This window comes from Epinephelus lanceolatus, chromosome 15, assembly GCF_041903045.1.
Source record: "Epinephelus lanceolatus isolate andai-2023 chromosome 15, ASM4190304v1, whole genome shotgun sequence".
In the NCBI taxonomy this organism is placed as follows: Eukaryota; Metazoa; Chordata; class Actinopteri; order Perciformes; family Serranidae; genus Epinephelus; species Epinephelus lanceolatus.
The window spans coordinates 12,010,816-12,031,711 of record NC_135748.1 but is presented as its reverse complement, the minus strand read 5'-3'; the positions used below and the strand labels follow the sequence as shown (position 1 = coordinate 12,031,711).

Here is a 20,896-nt window from a genome sequence, read left to right as displayed (position 1 = left end):
TTGTTTAACCTGTAGGTTGTTTTTTAAGCACTTATCTTTCTTTTGTTTTATCTGAACAGAAACCCCACGTGTTAATATGTGAATTTTAGAGGTGCGTTATGCAGATGTTTTTTTTTTTGTTTTTTTTTTGACAGAGCCAAGCTAGCTGATTCTTTTCTCCAGTCTGTATCATAAACTGTGTAAAATATCGCATGTATCTACCGTGGTGTCCCCCATTAGGTTGTGGGCCGCCATTTTGAAGCCTCAAGTGTGACCATATTTGGATGGCCATGTTTGAAGCCACGAGTTTGGCATTTTGGCCATTGCCATCTTCACTTTGTGGAGCCAAGTGACTATATTTGGACGAGAGGGTGGATCTGAATCATAGAGTGTAGTGATGCCTTGCAGACAGCCTGTCACTCTAGCAGGCCTACCCTTACAGATGCGTAACTTTAAGCCTTAATATCATGTTAATGGGTGAGTTCTATAAAAAGTCACGCCATGTACGGTTATCATGAATGTTGAAATTAGCTTACGAGACCAAAACTGTTTTTTTGCACCAGGCTGTAAACCTGTTTATTTCTGCTGTAAAGTTGGGAATTTTAACATGGGGGTCTATGGGGATTGACTCACTGTTGGAGCCAGCCTCAAGTGGCCATTTGAAGAACTGCAGTTTTTGGCACTTAAGTTTTTCAGCCCTTTATACTAAGTTAAGCTAATCAGCTGCTGGCTGTAGCTTTACTTTACAGACATGACAGTGGTATCAAACTACTCTCTTTACTCTCAGCAAGACAGCAGAAAAACAAACAAACAAACAAAAAATATTTCCCCAAAATGTCAAACTATTCCTGTAGCTATAGCTCTTCCCGTGGGGCAAACTGAATGATGCACATATTACAAAAAATGTAAAATCATAGTGTCATTAAAATATGGTTAAACAAAGGAGACTGTAAAGTGTGTACAGCTGAGAAAAAAATATGCTTTAATTTAAAGAAGACATTAGCAGTTTTAAATCTGATCTCCTGTGTGTGTAAATGCAACCTGTGTTTTGGCATTTAGACTTTATTGATTGATTCTTCGGTGATCTGTTGATCATGTCTGTCCAAAGATGTGGCTGTCCTGAGCCAGCCATACAGTAACCATGACCCTCTCCATATAAACAGCAAGTGAACGTGTGTGTGTGTGTGTTGGATTTTCATAATATTTGGCTTTTAAAGGAAACATTATTGGACTAAATAACATGTAAACAAAATGTAAACTCTTGGGCTTCTGAATGCTAGTAATGCTAGAATAGGAACTCTAATGTAATTTTATTTACATCTTTGAACAGGACAAAAACAACAAACACACAGAGCATACTACAAATCACATACAGCCAGACACAAATATGCACAGGCAACATGTTGGCACACATACACAGACATGGGTGTACATGCACAGACACAAACAGGCACACAAAAAGTGCAGATCAACACACACGCACACACACACACACACACACACACACACACACACACACAAGCGATGTATGCCCTCACACACACACAAAGTCTGGGGTCACAGCCACAGCAAGGCATTGTGGGAAGGGGGAAGCGTGTATGTATGTGAACTGTTTATTTACAGTGTGTGTGAGTGTCTAAGGGAATGGCAGTAAAACCTTGTGCAGGTGTGTCTAAGTGGCATGCAGGCATGCTGTGTGTGTATGGTGTGTGTGCAGGTTGCAGGTCCATCATTTGTGCCACTGTGTTATAGCACTCAGGCTGTAACTGTGAGTGTGTGTGTCTCATAATGCCCTGGGTATGATGGTGAAGGGCAGAATGGGGCTGCTGGCCTCCAGCTCCAAGGCGGTGAGGAAACACTCAGTGGCAGCGGCGGCATTTCCCTGAGCCTGCAACACCTCACCGAGACTGTTCCACACATCGTGAGCCGTACTGAGGAGAGGAGACAGGGAGGAGAAAGGAGAGGAGAAGAGAGGGAGAGAGGAGAGAGAGTAAGAGAAGAGGAGAGATTGGAGAAGAGGTGGATAAAGAGGAGAGGAAAATTAAGGTTATGAGAGAAAAAAGGGAAGCAGGAAGAGGATGCAGGAAAAGGAAAAAGGAGAGAGAAGAGAAATTAAAGAATGGAGAGGATGAAAGCAGGAAGTGAGAGAAAGAAAGAAGAGAGGAGGAGGAGGAGGAAAAAAGGAAATAGGAGAGAGGAGAGAGGAGAGGTGTATAAAGAGCGGATGAGTGAAAAAAGTAGGGAAATGATGGGGAAAAGGAAAAGGGGAGGGAGAAAAAAAATCAAAAGAGATAGGGAGAGGAGGAAACAAGGCAGGAGAGGGAAAGAGAAGAGGAAATCAGAGGAGAGAAGGAAATGGGAGGAGGTGATGGCACAGAAGGAGAGGAGATAAGGGAAAAGGAGACAAAGGAAAAAGAGAGGAGGAAATAGGAGAGAAGGTAAGAAAAGTGGACAGGAAAAGGGAGGTGAGGAGAAAAAAAAATAGAAGAGAGGAAATTGTAGTGAGTGACCTAAAATATAATAATCACATACATAGCACTGACACACACACACACACACACACACACACACACACACACACACCTGTTGACCTGCACAGCATCCCTCAGGACCTTCTCGGACAGACTGTAGCGTTGCAGCTGGTGAAGAATCAGGCCCTGCGGAGCGGTACAGAGACAAAGAGAGAGAATAAAAGAGGAAGAAAAAGGGTGGAAGAGGACGAGAGAGAGGAAGAACATTATTAGGCTTACAGTCATCGTGTTGTGATGAATGTGTACTGCTCTGCATTTTAACTCAGTTTAAGGCAGTCGTGCTGGTGGTGACTGTTCTTGTTGGAATTTAGAGACACTTTAATGGGAACTACTTACAGCAACAATCCGTCTTCTTACTTGTACCTTTACCATTGTTATTGTTCTGTAAAGTACAACTCCATTTTATTGCAGAAAGTAAATCACTGAGCTGCACTATTTTCATCGACCATATCCTTTGTGATAGAGCCACATATTCTATAACAGGTGTCCATATATGATGCTTAAACTCGTTCAGTTATTCAAGTACATTTCAAGCTTTCCCTTGTAAATGTTTATAATCCATGAAGGAAATAGACAGTATGTATTAACTTAAGAATGGATTTATGGGTATACAAGTCAAATGAATTTAATGAAGTGGTGGATTCCCCTTTTGGTTTTAAGCTTCCTACATATTTTGTTTTTGTAAAAATCAACAATAAGGCCTTGTGAGTTAAACAGCGCATAGGACTGACTAAACTACTACATGTTCTCTGTTGAAACTTAAATTTGTGTTATGCTTCCTCCATTCTCCAGAGCTTTGATTCAAGTTTGACCAAAATTAAGGACACTCTAAATGCTTTTTAAACAAAAGTATGGCCCCGAATCATTTGTTACATCATCACTGTGTGATTATGTGAGCTCTGTGAAGTGGATAGTGAGTTTCATTTGTTTGTAATGTGCATGTGATCATTTTGTGTCAAATCCTTGAACACATTTGGTCTCAAAAGTCTGGGGAAAAAAGCAAGATAAACTCTTCAGGTAGTATTCTAATGTCTCATCCATGAGTGATTTCTGAAGTGAATTGAATTTAAGTTATTTCAAAGATTTAAAAAGATAATAAAATAAAATACTATGTAAACAAAACCATGAAAAGAAACCAATAAATAAAGGTGAACACATACAGCTGAATTTTAATACGCAATATTTCATGCCTGAAAATGAGTAGAAAGGAGCAAACAGCTTGTCTAGTCCTTACCCTATTCTACCATAATCCATCAATACACATTTAATCTCACAAACCAACTCGCTGCACCAGTGCCCATTCCTGCAACTAAACCACTCTGTTCATTCACTTCATACATGCATATATAATCAACAACACCACCCAATCCAGAATGTGCAAAGACAAGGAAAACTAATGACAACACATCGCCTTTAGTGTGCTTTACATTCCTCTTCCTCATTTCTGTACATCACAGAGATTCTTTTTTTGTATATCTTTTTGAACTGAAAGTCTGACTGTGAAAAACCCTCAATTTTTTTTTTGACTTTTGTAGTATTGTATGAAAACTGCACACTTCTGAATCTGACTTATATGAATTTGTGGTGTCTTGTAAACCCATGCAGGCTGAGCATAGTTACTGTATGTGCATGATACACTCATAAAATCTTTCATTCATTACATTTTGGAAGAGTGGAGCGAGGTAGGTCAGCACTGATGCAAACAGGCTCTCGGAGACTTTTATAGTCCACTCTATCGTCCACAATAACCAGTTTGGGACGGTCCTTGATGGGTGATTCAATCCTCCAAGTGAATATGTAAGCAGAGGCAGAGAGTGTAGAGCTCCAAATGGGACTGAACCAATAAGAAAGAGTCAGAGGAGTGCAGAGAGATCAAAAGACGAAGACACTGTTCCCTCTCCACACAGAAGGTCTAATGGGGCTGTCCCACAGGATTATGGCTGATTATATAAAACACACAAACATTCAGGCTGTGCTGCAGGCGGACAGGACAAGATTTATGTTCTCAGGAGACCAAAGGACAGAGCTGAAGAGGATCATTGTGTGTGTGTGTGTGTGTGTGTGTGTGTGTGTGTTTAGTGTATTACCAGTCTCTGCATGGTCTTGACATGCGTGGGGTTGATGGAAAGGGCCTCTTCATACCAGCGTTTGGCCTCGTCTATGTTGCCCCTCAGCTCGGCTATCTGCCCCCTCATGTACAGCACGTTGTGGGATGTGGGGAAGAGATTGGAGGCTTCCTGCGTGCAGGCTGTGGCCTCGGCGGGCTTGGACATTCCCGTGTACACCTCAGCTGTCGGAGAGGCACACACAGGAGAGGAGAGATTGCAAACATGACCCAATTTTTTTTTTTGTGATACCAAAATGTGCAAGTTGCAGCAGTGTCAAACATCAGTATCCTTGCTGAATCAACTAACAACTCAGTGTAATTATTGAAAACAAACTATGTAACTGTGAATATAACTGACAGCATCTCATAAAATTAAGGCTGCATTTCCCATAATCGCTGCCGTTGTGTGCTACAAAAAAGAAGCTGCCCCGTCTCAAATAACATTTTTAAACCTCTCAAACTAAAATGATGCATTAAAATTAGTAGCCACAAACAGAGATGGAGGGAAATGTTGAATTTTGCAAACCAGAAAAGCAGAAAAGGAGAGAGAAAGCAACGAGAAAGCAAAACTCTATTTTTCCTCCCTCAGATAGCATTAAAACATTTTCAGTATCAAGGACACCTAATGCAGTCCGCGTGGAGAGCAAGAAAGATGCAAACAAAGAATGAGACAGACAGGAAATGAGTTTGAACCGTCTGCTTGTCTGTGCTGTGATTGGATGATTATATTAGCTGTGTCGCCAAGCTGGAAATGACCACCTCTGACAGGAAGCAGCTGGACAGATAAACAGGAGCACAAACAACCTCTGTCTACGTGTGTGTGTGTGTGTGTGTGTGTGTGTGTGTGTGTGTGTGTGTGTGTGTGTTTATGTATACTTTTCAGTCTGCTTATGTTTGTGTCTGTTAGTGATGCAGAAATGAGAAGCAGGGCTTGAGTGTACTCCAACTGTAATCTAATCTGCTGTGATTGTAAAGGCTGTCAAACTGCTGTTATATACAGTCCAACAAGCTAATGCCAGTACACTCACTACAGTTTGTTTGAAGACATCTAAGGTAGCAGAAAGATCATGTATGCATCATATTATATTTAGTTTGGAATACACAGTTTCACCAGCCAAACGCTTTATATTACTGCCTTATGGAAAGCTATTTATATATTCTAAGTGTAAAAAAACACCTTCTGTGGATTAAATGTCCTGAAAATATAACTTTACTTTTCTTAGCAGAACTAGGTGGCAAAAATTGCTTTGATCTCCTCCTCATTTGCAAAGGCAGATGAAATAATTGCTGTTATTTTTTATCCTTTGAGACACTGTCTGTGCTGGGGCTTGCACTACACATCCATCTAAATCAGTAGTTCCCAGCCATTTTATCTTGCACCGCTTTAAAATGAAGCAATGGCTGCTTTTGACCATTACTTCACAGGTTAAGGCCTTTTTAGTGTCATCATGGCTCACCAGCAGTGATTTTGCCTTCTTTGTCTTATTTGAAGGATTTTAAAGGCCTGAATAGATGAAAGTATTCAGTATTTCACTTATTTCACGGATTCTGAGGGTCTGAGGAGGTGAATACATTCCATAAATTACATTTTATGTTTGTAACAAACTCTTTTCTTGGTTCCTCCAAGTCTGGTGACCCCTTAGATTTATCTCGGGAACCCTTGGAGTAGTCCCAATACCCACGTTGGGAACTAGAGGCTGAGTGGAAACAAATCAGCCCGCACACCAAGAAGTCCTGTATGTAAGGATTTTAATAGTGAGTAACATTTCTAGCCAGCAACTCTTCCTCAGATTTCAAGCAAGGGCTTGAAACATTGCAGCAATAAAATCCCTCTATCTATTTGTTTCTACTCTGCCAGATATTTCTTCACTGTAATTGCCATTTCCATGGACACTGAGATGTGCACGTCTTGTTTTTTTTTTTACGTGAACTAGAGGCTGACTTTTTTTCCTGTGGGTCACAGGATTCCTGTGGGATTCCCACGGGATGGGAGTCAGTTTCAGTATTTATCACATGACTGGGACATGACGGGACATGACTGGACAGGAAAACACAACGGTAGCAGGTAGGATGGAGGTCACTATAACCAAAGGTCGGTTTTTATAAAAATACGCACAAGTAAAAATCCACTCCTGTGTCACCCTTTATTGGGAGTCACAGATCAAAGTCATTCTGATAGAACTGTCACTGTATTCTAACTCACACTGATAACGTTATTTACCAACATCAAGCTACAGTAACGTCCTACCATCTAATAGAGTCAGCAAGGCATTACAGGACCTACTGTACGTTTACAAGTCTGTTGACTGATGTGTCACACACATGACCGCAGGCGTGTTCCGGGACATTTTCAGATAGGTCAAATGTTACATGATGTGCCCTCATCAAAACCACAGAGACATGATACCAACAGGATGTTAAAACTCTGAACCCACTGGAACTCACAGTAATCCTTTTAGGGCATTAAAACTCAACCACCTACATCAGAATATATGTTTCAACATAATTTTTTTATGTGGCTGTGGTCAGACAGGAGCCACAATCATTACCTCAGCTAGTCTTCCTTTCTCTGTAAACCCTCTTTGAACAGAAATACCAAAACCTCTTTTTAAAATAAAGCATTAATACCAGCCCTGTGCCTTTATCTGTTCCATGTATTTAACGTTATATATGGTGTGTGTGCATACCTGCATGCAGCCAGATCTGAGCCAGGGTCATCCAGGGGTGCAGGGGTCCATGTTTGGGGGCGCTGCTCTGCAGAGAGGAGGCTACCTCAGACAGAGCCTGCTCTACACGACTGGCTGCTATAGATGTAGCATGAACCGAGCCTGGGGGGAGAGAATCAGACCATTATACACACCATCTCCAACAGGTACTGACTCACCACTACAGCAGCCATGTGCCACAATGCAGGGTTTTAATCCAACCAAACACAACAGGATATTTCACTGATCGCCACGACTTCAGACAGAACAGAGGAACTTATCAGTGAAATCTGGAGTGTTTGGGTGCAGTTAAAAGCTCAAAACTCTGGGCCCACATTGGCACATAGTTTCCTGTTCCTGCACTAAAGCCTTTAATCAGTCCACACCATTCCACACGCTGCGACACACAGTGTTATGGCCCTGGATTAACCAGGTTAAAATGAATTAATCTCTGCACCACCATGCATAAACACCGCATCAATCTGCACTCTGCTGATTAGTAATTGACAGAAGTGTGTCTTGGATTTTGTCTCTGCATTTAAATTACATCACATTATTACAGGGACGCAAAATGGCCACCACATGGGGCCGCAGATGTACTCTGCAGAACTGTGAAAGCAACACATAACACAATGTCTGCGTTGTATACTGCAGTTATATTTTTCACATATTATCATATCCTTCTACCGTTATGTAAAAAATACATTAATATTTTTGAATTGCCTTTTATCTTCCATTACCTGTTTCTATTGTGTGCTATCATATATTGTTTTTCAGTGTCAATAAAGACTGATTCTAATGATGAGCAAAATATGTCTAAAACCGTCTAACCATTTTTGACAAAAATGTCCAAATGTAATAATTCAGCTGATAAATATTGACAAATAAATATTATGCATTACTTTGATTTTGATCAATTTAAAATTGTAAAAGCAATTCTATAACATTTTTAAAAAGAATTTTGTTTCCTGTAAAATATACTTACTGATAATGCCATGCATTTCTTAAAATACTGAGAAAAATAAAGACAGTGTTGGGCTTAAATGTGTTAGAAAGCATATTCATGTTGGGCTTGTTTTGTTTTATACAAGTCATGTCAATTGCAGCCTGAAGGGATTAGATAACAAAAATATGTGGCTTTTATATCCTAAATGTGGACTAAATTAAAAATGACTGATGGTCGCAACTCACTGGAATAAAAGCTTTACTTTAATAAAACATCTCCCATCCCCTTCTTTTATTATTCTGGTCTCCTACGGTGTGGTCTAAACTCCAAAATACTTTTCTTCCTTCCACTACACTGATATGAAGTGTGTGTTTGTGTGTTAAGGGACAGGAAGTACCCATGTGTAAAATATGACTGAGATAGGGATAAAAAAGAAAAGATGTGGATGTTAAAACCCTGTCTTTGTGGAAGCAAGAATGTGCTGCTGGTAAGTGGCTTGAGGGAAACGAGCAAAGGATGTCTGTTTCTCACACACAACACATTTGTGAAATCTGAAGCTGAGCATCCTGGTTTGAAGGGCTTATTGTAAGAAGTAATATATTAGAAGCCACCATGCAGCAGCCCAGCCTAGTCAAGCTCATTCATGTTGCAGTATGTTGAAACAAGACAACACCTACTGTTTCCTACATTTAACTCAGACTGAAATTCTAAATAACTTTTTTGCTTAGTGACAACGTGACAAAGTCATCGTCTAAAAATGTATCTGTCTGCCAACTTACTCAAAGGTTAAAGGAAACTGTCTGCTGAGTTGAGGCTTTTCACCAATCTCCCCATTCATCTATGTCCAACTTGTTTTTTCCATACATCCACCCCTTTTGCTAACACTGTTCTCATCATGTACCTTTAGGATTATATCTCATACAGGAACATGGCCTTGACAGTGAAAGAATAAAATACTTTCCAGTCAGTGATTAGTCAGGCAAACAGTTGGAGAAAGAGGAACAGAAGTGGTGCTGCGTATATGATTCATATGGATTGCTTTCACTTACACCATTTTGTGTCCCTAATATTCAACTCAACTCAAAAATAAATAAATAGGTAAGACAAAACCTTGAGACTTCAGTTTTTAATGACTGTATAGAAACAGGTTTTCACTCAGTGACATCTACATAATTGCTAACAGACTATGAGGAAGCTTCCTGTTGTGGTTTGTGCCTAACATGTGGACAGTTAACACAGCAACACATGCACTGAAGCTGCTCACTCCATTAAAGGAATACACTGACTTACTGGGAAAAATGCCACTAATCACCACATCATAAAATGGTTAGGGTGTGGTTTCCCTCTGTGTTCTCAGTGTAATGCACATTTTAACAGCAGCAAGAGTTTGTATCCATAAAGTATGTCCACTGAGCTCAAGTGTTAGTATAAACGGCAGTAAAACCAACTAAATCCGGAAAATATTACACATATTTCTCTTAAACAAGATTCTCAGTGGGGTTTCCCTCATTCCACAATGGCTTGTTAAATATCAATGGATTACACAACTTTGGTAAAATTGCTGTAAACCGTTGAGATCATTCGTAACTTCTTTCTCACGCTGTCAGTAAAGTTAGTATTTGGCAATACTACAGCTTCATTTCACAGATGATCAGTAGTCCATGCAGGGAGCTGCGCCTTTCTCTCCTTTCTGCTGTTGCTCTGTGAGCATTTGTTCTCTCTTTTGCTCTACTGAAAAGGATAAACACGTCCGAAATGGTACCTTCATCTGCCTTTTAAAACTCAATGTGTTGTTAGTCATTCCAAAAGCTCTACAACAAAATCCAAAGTTTGTTCCCAAATACTTTCTAATCGCTTTCTTCGGGCAAATTGAAGAATGTGTTTTCACAACACTGTATTTCCTTTAAGTCGTTGTATTCCTTTAAATCCTATACCATCAACCTGACAGAAATTCAGTACACTTCTCCTGGAAACTGGCTGCAGACATTAAGTTGAAGCGGAGGATATATGTACATATTTTGTCCGGATATTGTACATATATTGGAACCTTGTTGGGAAAAAGGAAGGTCGACACGGACCAAAGGATGGACAGAACAATGGATGGGAAAAGGAGGGTCAGATGGAGGTTAGATGGCTACTTACAAACAGAAAACATGGAGGAAAAACCAAGAGTGTTAGCGTCCTGAAGGCCGCCTTGAGAAAAAGGAGGGATGGGAAAAAAACAGAAAGACGATTGTTAATGATTGAAAGAGAGGAAGAGACAGAGAAGAGATATCCAAATCATTACGATAAAAAGAAGAACTCCGGAAAGGAAGACTGCAGAGCATGTATTCCCTATAGTCACCTTTTAGACCACATCGCATGAGACAAGCTGCTTCCACTTGTGCAATTTAATCTGATCAAATAAATGCTTCACCTACCAGCAAAGGTGCACTTTTACCTTAAAGTTTAATTAACTAAAAGCATGACAGTTGCTCATCTTTCTCTGCTTTATAACTCATATCCACAGAGATTACCTCAAAAAGCTTTTTAATTGACCGACAATGGACGCAAAAAAGTGCTCACTCACCAAAGTAGTAAACAAATGCAGAAACAAAAGAATCAAGTCAACTTTTCAGTAACTGTGACCACTGTGATGGACTTATCTTCATGGTTTTGAATAATATAATTGTTGTCAGGCTGACTGAGAAAAACCATGTTCTGGAGATAAAAAACAACAACTGTAATTTTATAATGCAGCTAAATAATTTAACTACATAACAACCTTTATTTTCCAGTGCAAGCATCATTAGTAGAGGAGATGGCAACAAGGAGAGACAACATAAGGTTGGAACTGGGACACAAGACAAATTAATGTTGGCTCAAATGTAAAATCCTCACAGAAACACAGAGAGAGAGAGAGAGAGAGAGAGAGAAAGGAGGGGGATGCAAAATAGTAACAAAATCCAGAGAAAATCAGGTGGGAGAAGCAAAGAGATGTGAAGAGACAGTAAAGCCGTAATACAGTACAGGCCAAAAGTTTGGACACACCTTCTCATTCAATGCGTTTTCTTTATTTTCATGACTATTTACATTGTAGATTCTCACTGAAGGCATCAAAACTATGAATGAACACATGTGGAGTTATGTACTTAACAAAAAAAGGTGAAATAACTGAAAACATGTTTTATATTCTAGTTTCTTCAAAATAGCCACCCTTTGCTCTGATTACTGCTTTGCACACTCTTGGCATTCTCTCCATGAGCTTCAAGAGGTAGTCACCTGAAATGGTTTTCCAACAGTCTTGAAGGAGTTCCCAGAGGTGTTTAGCACTTGTTGGCCCCTTTGCCTTCACTCTGCGGTCCAGCTCACCCCAAACCATTTCGATTGGGTTCAGGTCCAGTGACTGTGGAGGCCAGGTCATCTGCCTCAGCACTCCATCACTCTCCTTCTTGGTCAAATAGCCCTTACACAGCCTGGAGGTGTGTTTGGGGTCATTGTCCTGTTGAAAAATAAATGATCGTCCAACTAAACGCAAACCGGATGGGATGGCATGTCGCTGCAGGATGCTGTGGTAGCCATGCTGGTTCAGTGTGCCTTCAATTTTGAATAAATCCCCAACAGTGTCACCAGCAAAACACCCCCACACCATCACACCTCCTCCTCCATGCTTCACAGTGGGAACCAGGCATGTGGAATCCATCCGTTCACCTTTTCTGCGTCTCACAAAGACACGGCGGTTGGAACCAAAGATCTCAAATTTGGACTCATCAGACCAAAGCACAGATTTCCACTGGTCTAATGTCCATTCCTTGTGTTTCTTGGCCCAAACAAATCTCTTCTGCTTGTTGCCTCTCCTTAGCAGTGGTTTCCCAGCAGCTATTTGACCATGAAGGCCTGATTGGCGCAGTCTCCTCTTAACAGTTGTTCTAGAGATGGGTCTGCTGCTAGAACTCTGTGTGGCATTCATCTGGTCTCTGATCTGAGCTGCTGTTAACTTGCGATTTCTGAGGCTGGTGACTCGGATGAACTTATCCTCAGAAGCAGAGGTGACTCTTGGTCTTCCTTTCCTGGGTCGGTCCTCATGTGTGCCAGTTTCGTTGTAGCGCTTGATGGTTTTTGCAACTCCACTTGGGGACACATTTAAAGTTTTTGCAATTTTCCGGACTGACTGACCTTCATTCCTTAAAGTTAATGATGGCCACTCATTTTTCTTTAGTTAGCTGATTGGTTCTTGCCATAATATGAATTTTAACAGTTGTCCAATAGGGCTGTCGGCTGTGTATTAACCTGACTTCTGCACAACACAACTGATGGTCCCAACCCCATTGATAAAGCAAGAAATTCCACTGATTAACCCTGATAAGGCACACCTGTGAAGTGGAAACCATTTCAGGTGACTACCTCTTGAAGCTCATGGAGAGAATGCCAAGAGTGTGCAAAGCAGTAATCAGAGCAAAGGGTGGCTATTTTGAAGAAACTAGAATATAAAACATGTTTTCAGTTATTTCACCTTTTTTTGTTAAGTACATAACTCCACATGTGTTCATTCATAGTTTTGATGCCTTCAGTGAGAATCTACAATGTAAATAGTCATGAAAATAAAGAAAACGCATTGAATGAGAAGGTGTGTCCAAACTTTTGGCCTGTACTGTATGTAAAACAATCTTCTGTAATATCAAAAAAGAACCCAACTGATCTCGAAATCCTGGCTGTATTAACTGCGAGTGTGGAGTTCAAACGTGGGTGCGTCATGTGAGTAAGTTCACCGGGACCTCAAGTAAGTCGCAAAAAACGCAAAGCAACTGCATCAAATCCATCAAGGCTCAATTGCACTCTTATCCACAACCAGAGCATTTGTTTTACATGGTAACATGCAGCAGGGCTGAGAACTAGGTGTGCCTGTGAAACACATCCAGTACTCTGTAGGGTTAGTCAGTTTAGTTTTAAACACATGGTCCATGCTTGTGAGGTTCAGACAACAAGTCAAATCGGAAGGTATATACTGTGCAGGATTGGCGGTTACTATCTGTAAACATGCTTGCCAAAGAGAGTAAAAGCCAACACCTGATTCACTCTCATTTGGCATTTTTCCTTACTATACTTGCTTTTTTTGACACTGTGTCTTTTAGAGGGCTGCTGTTTACGGTCGGATAGCTGGTCGCTTCCTTTTTATAAAGCTCTGATCTTACCTGAGTGCTGTGGGGGTACACACCCATAAACAAATGAGAAGAAAATAAGAAAGTAGAGGGCAGAGTCTCTGCAAACAAATACATTGCAACACACTTCTATGGGGTCATTAGTGATGAGTGAGTGAGAGGGATTACTTGTATAAGTCTCTAGTTTATTTTTTAGGAAAATCCTGCATAGTATATCTTTAACATTCACCTTGTCTAAAATCTTATTGAGAATAGGCTACGTAAAATCTTTTTCTAATCTTCTTATTTTCCTGTAGTAAACTAGCAGCAAAGGCCAGTAACACCAGACTGGGTGTGGTGATCCTGATATGGGTGTTTTAAGAATATTCTGCCAACTATATTCTGCATAGGAAGCTGCAGATTGCAGCAGCACCTGTGACTGGTAGACAAATCTGTTCCTTGTTAGCTGGAGAAACTCTGGACACTCTCTACAATATTTCACTAATATCATATGAAAGAACTATAACAAACTCACTGTTGAGTTGCTACAGAAGAAGGTTTGTCATTATACAACATTTCAAACTTGATTACACGCACACTGGAAATGGGTCTAAGTGTATATCCTGTTGTAATGTTTTATATGCAGCAGCTGACAAGGAACCTATTAAAGGTTATAGTTTCCTTGTTAGCCAACGGGAAGTAAACAGGGACCAAAGCTGTTGCCCTAGCAACAGAGCAGCACTGAAACTATATAATGTGATAACATAATACTTAGATTACACTTTCCTATTTGATGTAGTGAGTGCTTTAATATATTTAAAATATGAAATACAAATACATATAATGTAATAAAACATCCTACATCAGAGAGTTCTCATTTTCTGATTTTTGACTATGTACTGAAAGGTTAGCCTTCTACTTGGGATACTGGTTGTAGGCTAATATTTTTAACACAGAGCACCAGAGTAAAAAAAACACACACTGGGATTGCTCTTGTTACTTAACACACAAGTTAATCAATAAGCCAATCTCCCAACAACTCGCTGTATTCTTTTAGTTCACTCTCCACACCATGCTACAGGCCGGGTGGACGTGGAGGTGGATTACTATTGGAGGAGAGTTGTCGAAGAGCGACGTGGTTGCAAAAGGAGTGAGTCCTTGTCTTGGTGGGCGCAGGAGGAGGAAGAAGAGGAGGGGGTGGAGGAGGGCCAGGAGGGAGGAAGGATGGATTTTTGGGTGGAGGGAGAGGAGGAGGCTGAAGAATGAAGACGGGGGAAGAAGGGGAGGACAGTGGGGAGGAGAGGGAAGAGAAGGTGGAGAAGGTGGAAATGGTGGACGGGGAGGTGGGGGAGATCGGTTCAGAACCGGAGTGAGAAGAGGAAGAACCTGAGACTAAAACAAACAAAGGAAATAAAACAGAAATGAGTTAAATTAATCAAGGAATAAAGAAAGGGAAGTCACTGGTTCTCAATCTGCATATGCTTTAAACAGTATCTCTAAAATTCTCATTCACATTGGAACATTTATAATTTTCGTGACAACTAGTGTCACGATAACTCCAAGATAAAGCAGCAACGTATCAAATAGAAACAAAAAAGAAAAGAAAAAGAAAGTTACTCAAGTAATATTGGAGCTGGAATAAATAAAACAAAGAGTGGGAAAGGTTTTCTCTGATATTTGTAGATATGAGGAAGAATTGATTAATATAAAAACAAGATAGAGGAAGCCATTTCTCCTTCTTGATGCCATTTTCATAATCAAATCATAATTGGCATGTACAAAAAGAGGTAATAGGGTCACAGTTAGAAGAGAGAAATGAATCATGTTTATTAAAAAAATCTCAGTTTCTGGGTGGAGATCTCGAAGGGTTCCTGAGTAGGAGTGAATGTGTGCATGTGTGTGTGTGCCTACCAGTCTCTGGGTCACTGAAGTCAGGCAGAGTCATGGCGTTGAGCTGTCGTCTGTCCGCTATGGCTCTGTCCAACAAACTGCTGCCACGCCCAGAATCACTGCCATAGACACGTGTTTACACACAGGCACATATACAAACACAGACAGACAAAACAACACCTGAGCTGCAGTGTTTTTGCATTAATATAAGCAAACATGTTTGCCAAAAGCAACAGATTGATAGATACAACCATTTAGTTTATCATAATGACTTGAGTTTATCTTTTATCTCAGACATGTGTTAGGATGTTACATACCTTGACATGTTTCGGCGGAAACTTTATCCCTATCAGCTGACAGAACAGCTGATAAAGATGTGTCACAACCACCACCAAGTGATGCTTCTGAGAAAGGCGTAAGTTTCCGCCAAAACATCTCAATGTATGTAACATCCTAACACATGTCTGAGATAAAAGAACTAAAGTCATTGTCAGAAACTGAAGACATAATGAACACCATTGAACCATGTAGTTTATCGTTTTGTTTTAGTTTAAGCTTTAGTTCAGTCAACAGAAGCTCTTACCAAGTTCAAACTTAGCCGAGATATGACAAAAGTGTTAACTAAGTGGAGATTTACACATCACTACATTTAAAATTGGTTGCACCACACAAACTAGTTCTTAGGTGGAGATTAGTTGTTACTTAATATTAACACCCAGCAACTGCCAGGTTTAACTGCTACGTTAGCACACTAGTATATGTATGACCTGTTTAGACTGAAGACTAAAAGATGCAATATGAAATATGGCCAAGATATCTGACACGACCCTTGATCAAAGTGCTGTTTAATAAGGATGTAAACTAGATTAGAAGATGTTAAACGCCATTTTACAAAAATAAAATTATATTTTGAATTATAAAAAAGCGCAACACTGTTCGATTAAATGACTAAATAGCATAGGTTAAAGGGTCAGTTCTCCCCCAGAATTAAAAATACATATCTTTACTCTTACCTGTCTTGTTGCATTTTGGTGTGAGTTGCAGAGTGCTGAGATGTCTGCTTTCTCTCCAGTGTAACGGAACTAGATGGCACTCCACTTGTGATGCTCAAAGCACCAAAAAATATGTTCATAAAACTCAACAGCAATGTCTCTTTCCAAGAATCATGACCCAGTTACTCAACATAATCCGCAGACCTTCTTGTGAGCAGTTTGACATAGGAACTATTTTCTTTCTACCGAACCACACCTGCCCACTGTATCATCATGCAGAAGTCAGCATCATCTACTACTAGCTCACCTAGCATCACTGAGCAACCTAACATTACAGTTTTACAGATGAGGACACAATTAATGTTTACATTGCACACCGTGAAAGGCACGAGCCTCTTGTGCATGAGCAGATGCACGCTTCCTTCTGCATGGTGATGTGGTTGGCGGGTATAGTATAAACATAAAAGGCCCTCTCTAGAGCTAGTGTTTGTTATGACCATTTCAGGCTACTGTAGAAACATGGCATGCTCTATGAAGAGGACACGCTGCAGATGTTGGTATGAAGTGCACTTTCTAGACTAAGGAAAACACAATGGTTCCTAGTTTCAGGTTGTCATACACCCATGAAAACATAAGTATGAATGTTGTATTCCATTGCTGCCAACAAATCACCCTGCTCCTTTAAGTTGTAATGGTGCAACCTGATTTAGTACATCACTAGTTTGAATGAATGAAACCAAAACAAATATCAGGACTGGTATTTGCATTTGGGGAGAGTGTGTGTGTGTGTGTGTGTGTGTGTGTGTACCTGGGGTTGGTAAGATTGTAAAAGCTCTTCCAGATCTGCAGCATGTGTTTACATGTGAGCAGAGCTTCCTCTGGTCCTCTACACATAGACTCCAACTTCACCTTGGTATACAGCAGACTGCAATACACAACACACAAGATGACACGGAAATAAAAGACACTTTGCGTTAGCTTTAAATGGAGTGTTGTGGTAGCGTGTGAGACTCACTTGAAGTTTTCAGGGTACTCGGACAGAGCCATCTCTATAATATTGAGAGCGTCGTGGTAGTGTTTCTGAGCAGAGAGCAACAGGGCCAGCAGATGAAGGGAGTGGACGTCATCCCCTTGGAGCTGCAACGCCTGTCGTACATAGCCTAGTGCCTCAGGGATCTACACACACACACACACACACACACACACAAACTACTGGTTTTCACTATAGCTGGAGTACAAGCATGTAAAGCGACAGATGTGTAACTTCCTAATGTTTTCTGACTTTCACTGTCCAGTATCCATGCTTTTGATATGTACATTAAGCTCTTATTATTACTGTAGACTGTGTTACCTGTCTGGACACGGCAAGCTGCAGGGCCAAGTAGAACGCTGCTAGATGGTCAGTGGGAGACAGACTCTGAGCTCTACAGAGAAAGATATTTTGTGTGTTCAGACATGCTGAATAAAAAGTTAAATAAGATTACATGAAAGTTTAAAGATCCCTGTGGGGAAATTGGGTCTCTGCAGTAGCAGAACAGTAAAAGGGCAGTAAAGAGAGCAAAGTAATAGTGCGTGTAAGAAATCAAACCAGAGAATATTTAAACATTTAGACACAATTCAAAACTGTGACACCATATTAATAAGCATGATGGTGGAATATAAAACATGATAAGATATATTGCATCATTATAAAACTTACGGTACACTCCAGGAGGAATAACCACATTTATGTGAATAGTATTAATATTTAAAGTACAGGTTTCAATAAAACCCTCACAGATGAGAAACTGTGCTAACAGACATGGGGTTCAACTGATACAGGTAAACACAATGGATTGATAAGGTGCTAAATTCAAAATAGTTCCCATTTTGTTAGACAGAGAAGCAGTTTTTTGCTGTGACAAAATAATTCTGAGGGAGATGTGGGTGTGAAAGAGAAAACAGAGAACAGCATGGCTCAGTCCCAACCTCTGGAAGGCTCCCAAAGCTTTCCTCTGGTACTCCTCCTGTGTGCTTCGCAATGATGCTACAGAGATGCAGAGAGACAGAGTGAGGGACAGAAGGAGAAAGACAGAATGCAGTCAGGCACATTATACAAGAATACAAGTAGTGCTACAGTCAGTGGAGGCAAACAACAACAATATTTAATGTAGTATGTGAAGTCTTGATGTGTCGATATGTGAAAACATCACGTAGAGAATGAGCAATAAAAACTGATGCAAGCTCTGTCTGGATTATTTTCTAAATTTCACATGAGATACGTGACTTACGGCAATCTCCCAAGTTTTCTACTTGTGTGTGCCACACTAACTGCTAACTTTTTAAAAAGATTTTCTTTGGCTTTGCCTTTATTTGATACGACAGTTGAAGAGCGAAGGGGGAGAGAGAGGGGATGACATGCAGCAAAGAGCTGTGGACTGAAATTGAACCCACAGCCGCTACGGCAAGGACATAGCTTTTGTACTTGGATGCCCACTCTACCCGCTGAGCTATTGGGTGCCCCACGCTAACTGAAATTTTAATCCTAATGCTAAAGTGTCCCTGACTGTCATCGTTTCTTGTCAGGGATGTACAAGAGCATACCTGTAGATTTGGAGGGAATTCATTTTTTAAGAACATGAAAAAACCACATTAATACTATTTTTGCAAATCTGATCCAAACCATATTTGAAGGTGCTTTTACAGATGTGTCTCAGTCCAGACACTCTGGTTGCTCAATTCGAATTTCAAATGTCTTTGACACAACACACGACAACTATGTCAAATCCAGAGTGACAGAAGTGCTGAGCAGATCCATGCTACTACAAGCACAGCGCTCAAGAGGACAACATGAGGAGCAACATGCCATGGACAGTCATCAAAATAAATTGTTTGGGGGGCGAAATGATGGAAAGCTGTGTCACCAGCGTAACTACGCAGTTACTGACACCTGTTGTTACCACAGCAACCCATGCAGATAGGCTGGTGATGTCTAGACACAGAAATCTGATCTGAAACTTGTAAGTAACAGTGTGGATGGTCTGTCTTCAGGATTTGATTGAAGAAGCAATTCTGATTTATCTGTGGTCTGAATGTAAACTAAGTGTTTGATGCTCAAAATTTTCTGGTGGAGAATCCCCAAACCCATTGCTTCATATGTACACCCCCCCCCCCCCCCCCCAAATATTAAAACGAAACCTACGCCCTTGTACAAGAGCACATGCACACAGAGACCTACCATCAGTGGCTTTAAGGCTGTAAACCAGCCCGATGGCCAAGAAGCCTTTGGCTCTGAACTCAGCTGCTTTCTCCCCCATATCAATCACCATCTTTGCAAAGCACTCCCCCTCGTCCAACTGGATTGTGGGAGTAGACAGATATATAATGAGAGAGAATGGAGAAAAAAAGAGATTTCAGACTAGAATAGGATGACTTAAAAAAATACAGGTGTTCAGGGGAGGGCATTACCAGAGCAAATGCTAAGATGCTAAGATACTTCAGCAACTATTCTTACCCAGTGGAGAGGGCCGATACATAGTTTGACAGCCAGCAGTGGGATGGTGGGGTCGTCTGGCTTCAGCCGAATACACTCCTTAAGGACCTTAACGGCACGAGCTGATTTCCCAGCTGCCATCAGCGACAGGGCGAGCTGGTACCACAAGTGGAACTCCTCAAAGGCAAACTTCATGGCTCTCTCCAAACACTAGAGACATCATAGTCAGGGCACATTTAATTCCCACATTCAGGGTTTCTGTAAGCTTTGTCAAGTTGTACAGCCATTTTAGAGCCAATTGGATTGTAATAAAACATTTATTTGTTTGGGGAAATGTGAAAACAATTAAAGCGTGATTATATGTGGGTGTACTATAGGTGTGGGCTTTAACACTTTTCACATTGTGACTACGCATCCCAGAGAGGGATTACTCACCTCTGACAGCATCTCATACTGCCCTCTCCTGCCTAGAGCTATAGTCAGCAGGTCGTACACCACAGAGGCAGACTGCAAGCTGATGATACGATCACTGTTGTGTTCGGGGATTCTGCTCAGGACAGCATCACGGTTAGCCTGAAACATACATATAAATGTAAAAATGGCATTATTTCAAAGTTTCCAAACCCGAGTTGAGGATCCAGGGCTTTAGAGAGGGGTCTGAAACATTTTCCAAAGACTGTTTGTGTCTTACCATGGACTCACTGATGAGCAGCAGCAGCAAAGCTTCTTCTGTGTTCTCCTGAGGGCAAAACAGACTGAGAGAGAGAGAAATGCCCAAAGAGTGTCAGAAAGTTGGAGTTGGACAAGGATGAGAGGGAAAAGGAAGGAGAAACATTGAGAAAAAGGTAATAAGGAGGAGATGAAGAGAGCTGCTGGTGAAGAAGTACATTGGCAACAGTCTATTTTTAGAGCCATGTTGGCTATTTTCCCCGCGTATTCCAACTTTACATTATCACTTACTTCTCTCCTGAGTACACCCGTGGGCGTCGGCTTAGGCTGTAGTTCTTGCTGTGAGTGTGTCCCTGCCGTGTGGGATCGTCCAATGGCGACACAGTGGGTGGGTCTTCCAGAGGAGACCAGTAACTCTGTTCACACATTCCTCTAAGCAAGATCTCTGCAAGCTGTCTGGCTATGGTCTGCATTCACATAGACACAAA

General features: G+C 40.9%; 1 protein-coding gene across 3 annotated transcripts in view; it reads right to left on the bottom strand.

The window, feature by feature from the left end:
- Window positions 1-36: 36 nt before the first annotated feature.
- Window positions 37-20,896, bottom strand: part of ttc7b (tetratricopeptide repeat domain 7B) — a 31,419-nt gene continuing 10,559 nt past the window's right edge. The window contains exons 8-23 of one of the 3 annotated variants that reach the window (XM_078174915.1): window positions 20,700-20,875; window positions 20,431-20,494; window positions 20,175-20,312; window positions 19,761-19,949; window positions 19,485-19,602; window positions 18,236-18,293; window positions 17,619-17,691; window positions 17,283-17,443; window positions 17,076-17,192; window positions 15,297-15,394; window positions 14,493-14,777; window positions 10,411-10,461; window positions 7,305-7,445; window positions 4,598-4,800; window positions 2,563-2,636; window positions 106-1,910 (exon numbers count right to left, since the gene is read on the bottom strand). In XM_078174915.1, coding sequence (XP_078031041.1) covers window positions 1,763-1,910; window positions 2,563-2,636; window positions 4,598-4,800; window positions 7,305-7,445; window positions 10,411-10,461; window positions 14,493-14,777; window positions 15,297-15,394; window positions 17,076-17,192; window positions 17,283-17,443; window positions 17,619-17,691; window positions 18,236-18,293; window positions 19,485-19,602; window positions 19,761-19,949; window positions 20,175-20,312; window positions 20,431-20,494; window positions 20,700-20,875 — 2,094 coding nt within the window. In that variant the 3' untranslated portion in view covers window positions 106-1,762. Of the gene's footprint in view, window positions 1,911-2,562; window positions 2,637-4,597; window positions 4,801-7,304; window positions 7,446-10,410; window positions 10,462-14,492; window positions 14,778-15,296; window positions 15,395-17,075; window positions 17,193-17,282; window positions 17,444-17,618; window positions 17,692-18,235; window positions 18,294-19,484; window positions 19,603-19,760; window positions 19,950-20,174; window positions 20,313-20,430; window positions 20,495-20,699; window positions 20,876-20,896 lie in introns of all 3 variants that reach the window. The other 2 variants (XM_033642695.2, XM_033642698.2) reach the window with 2 other exon arrangements.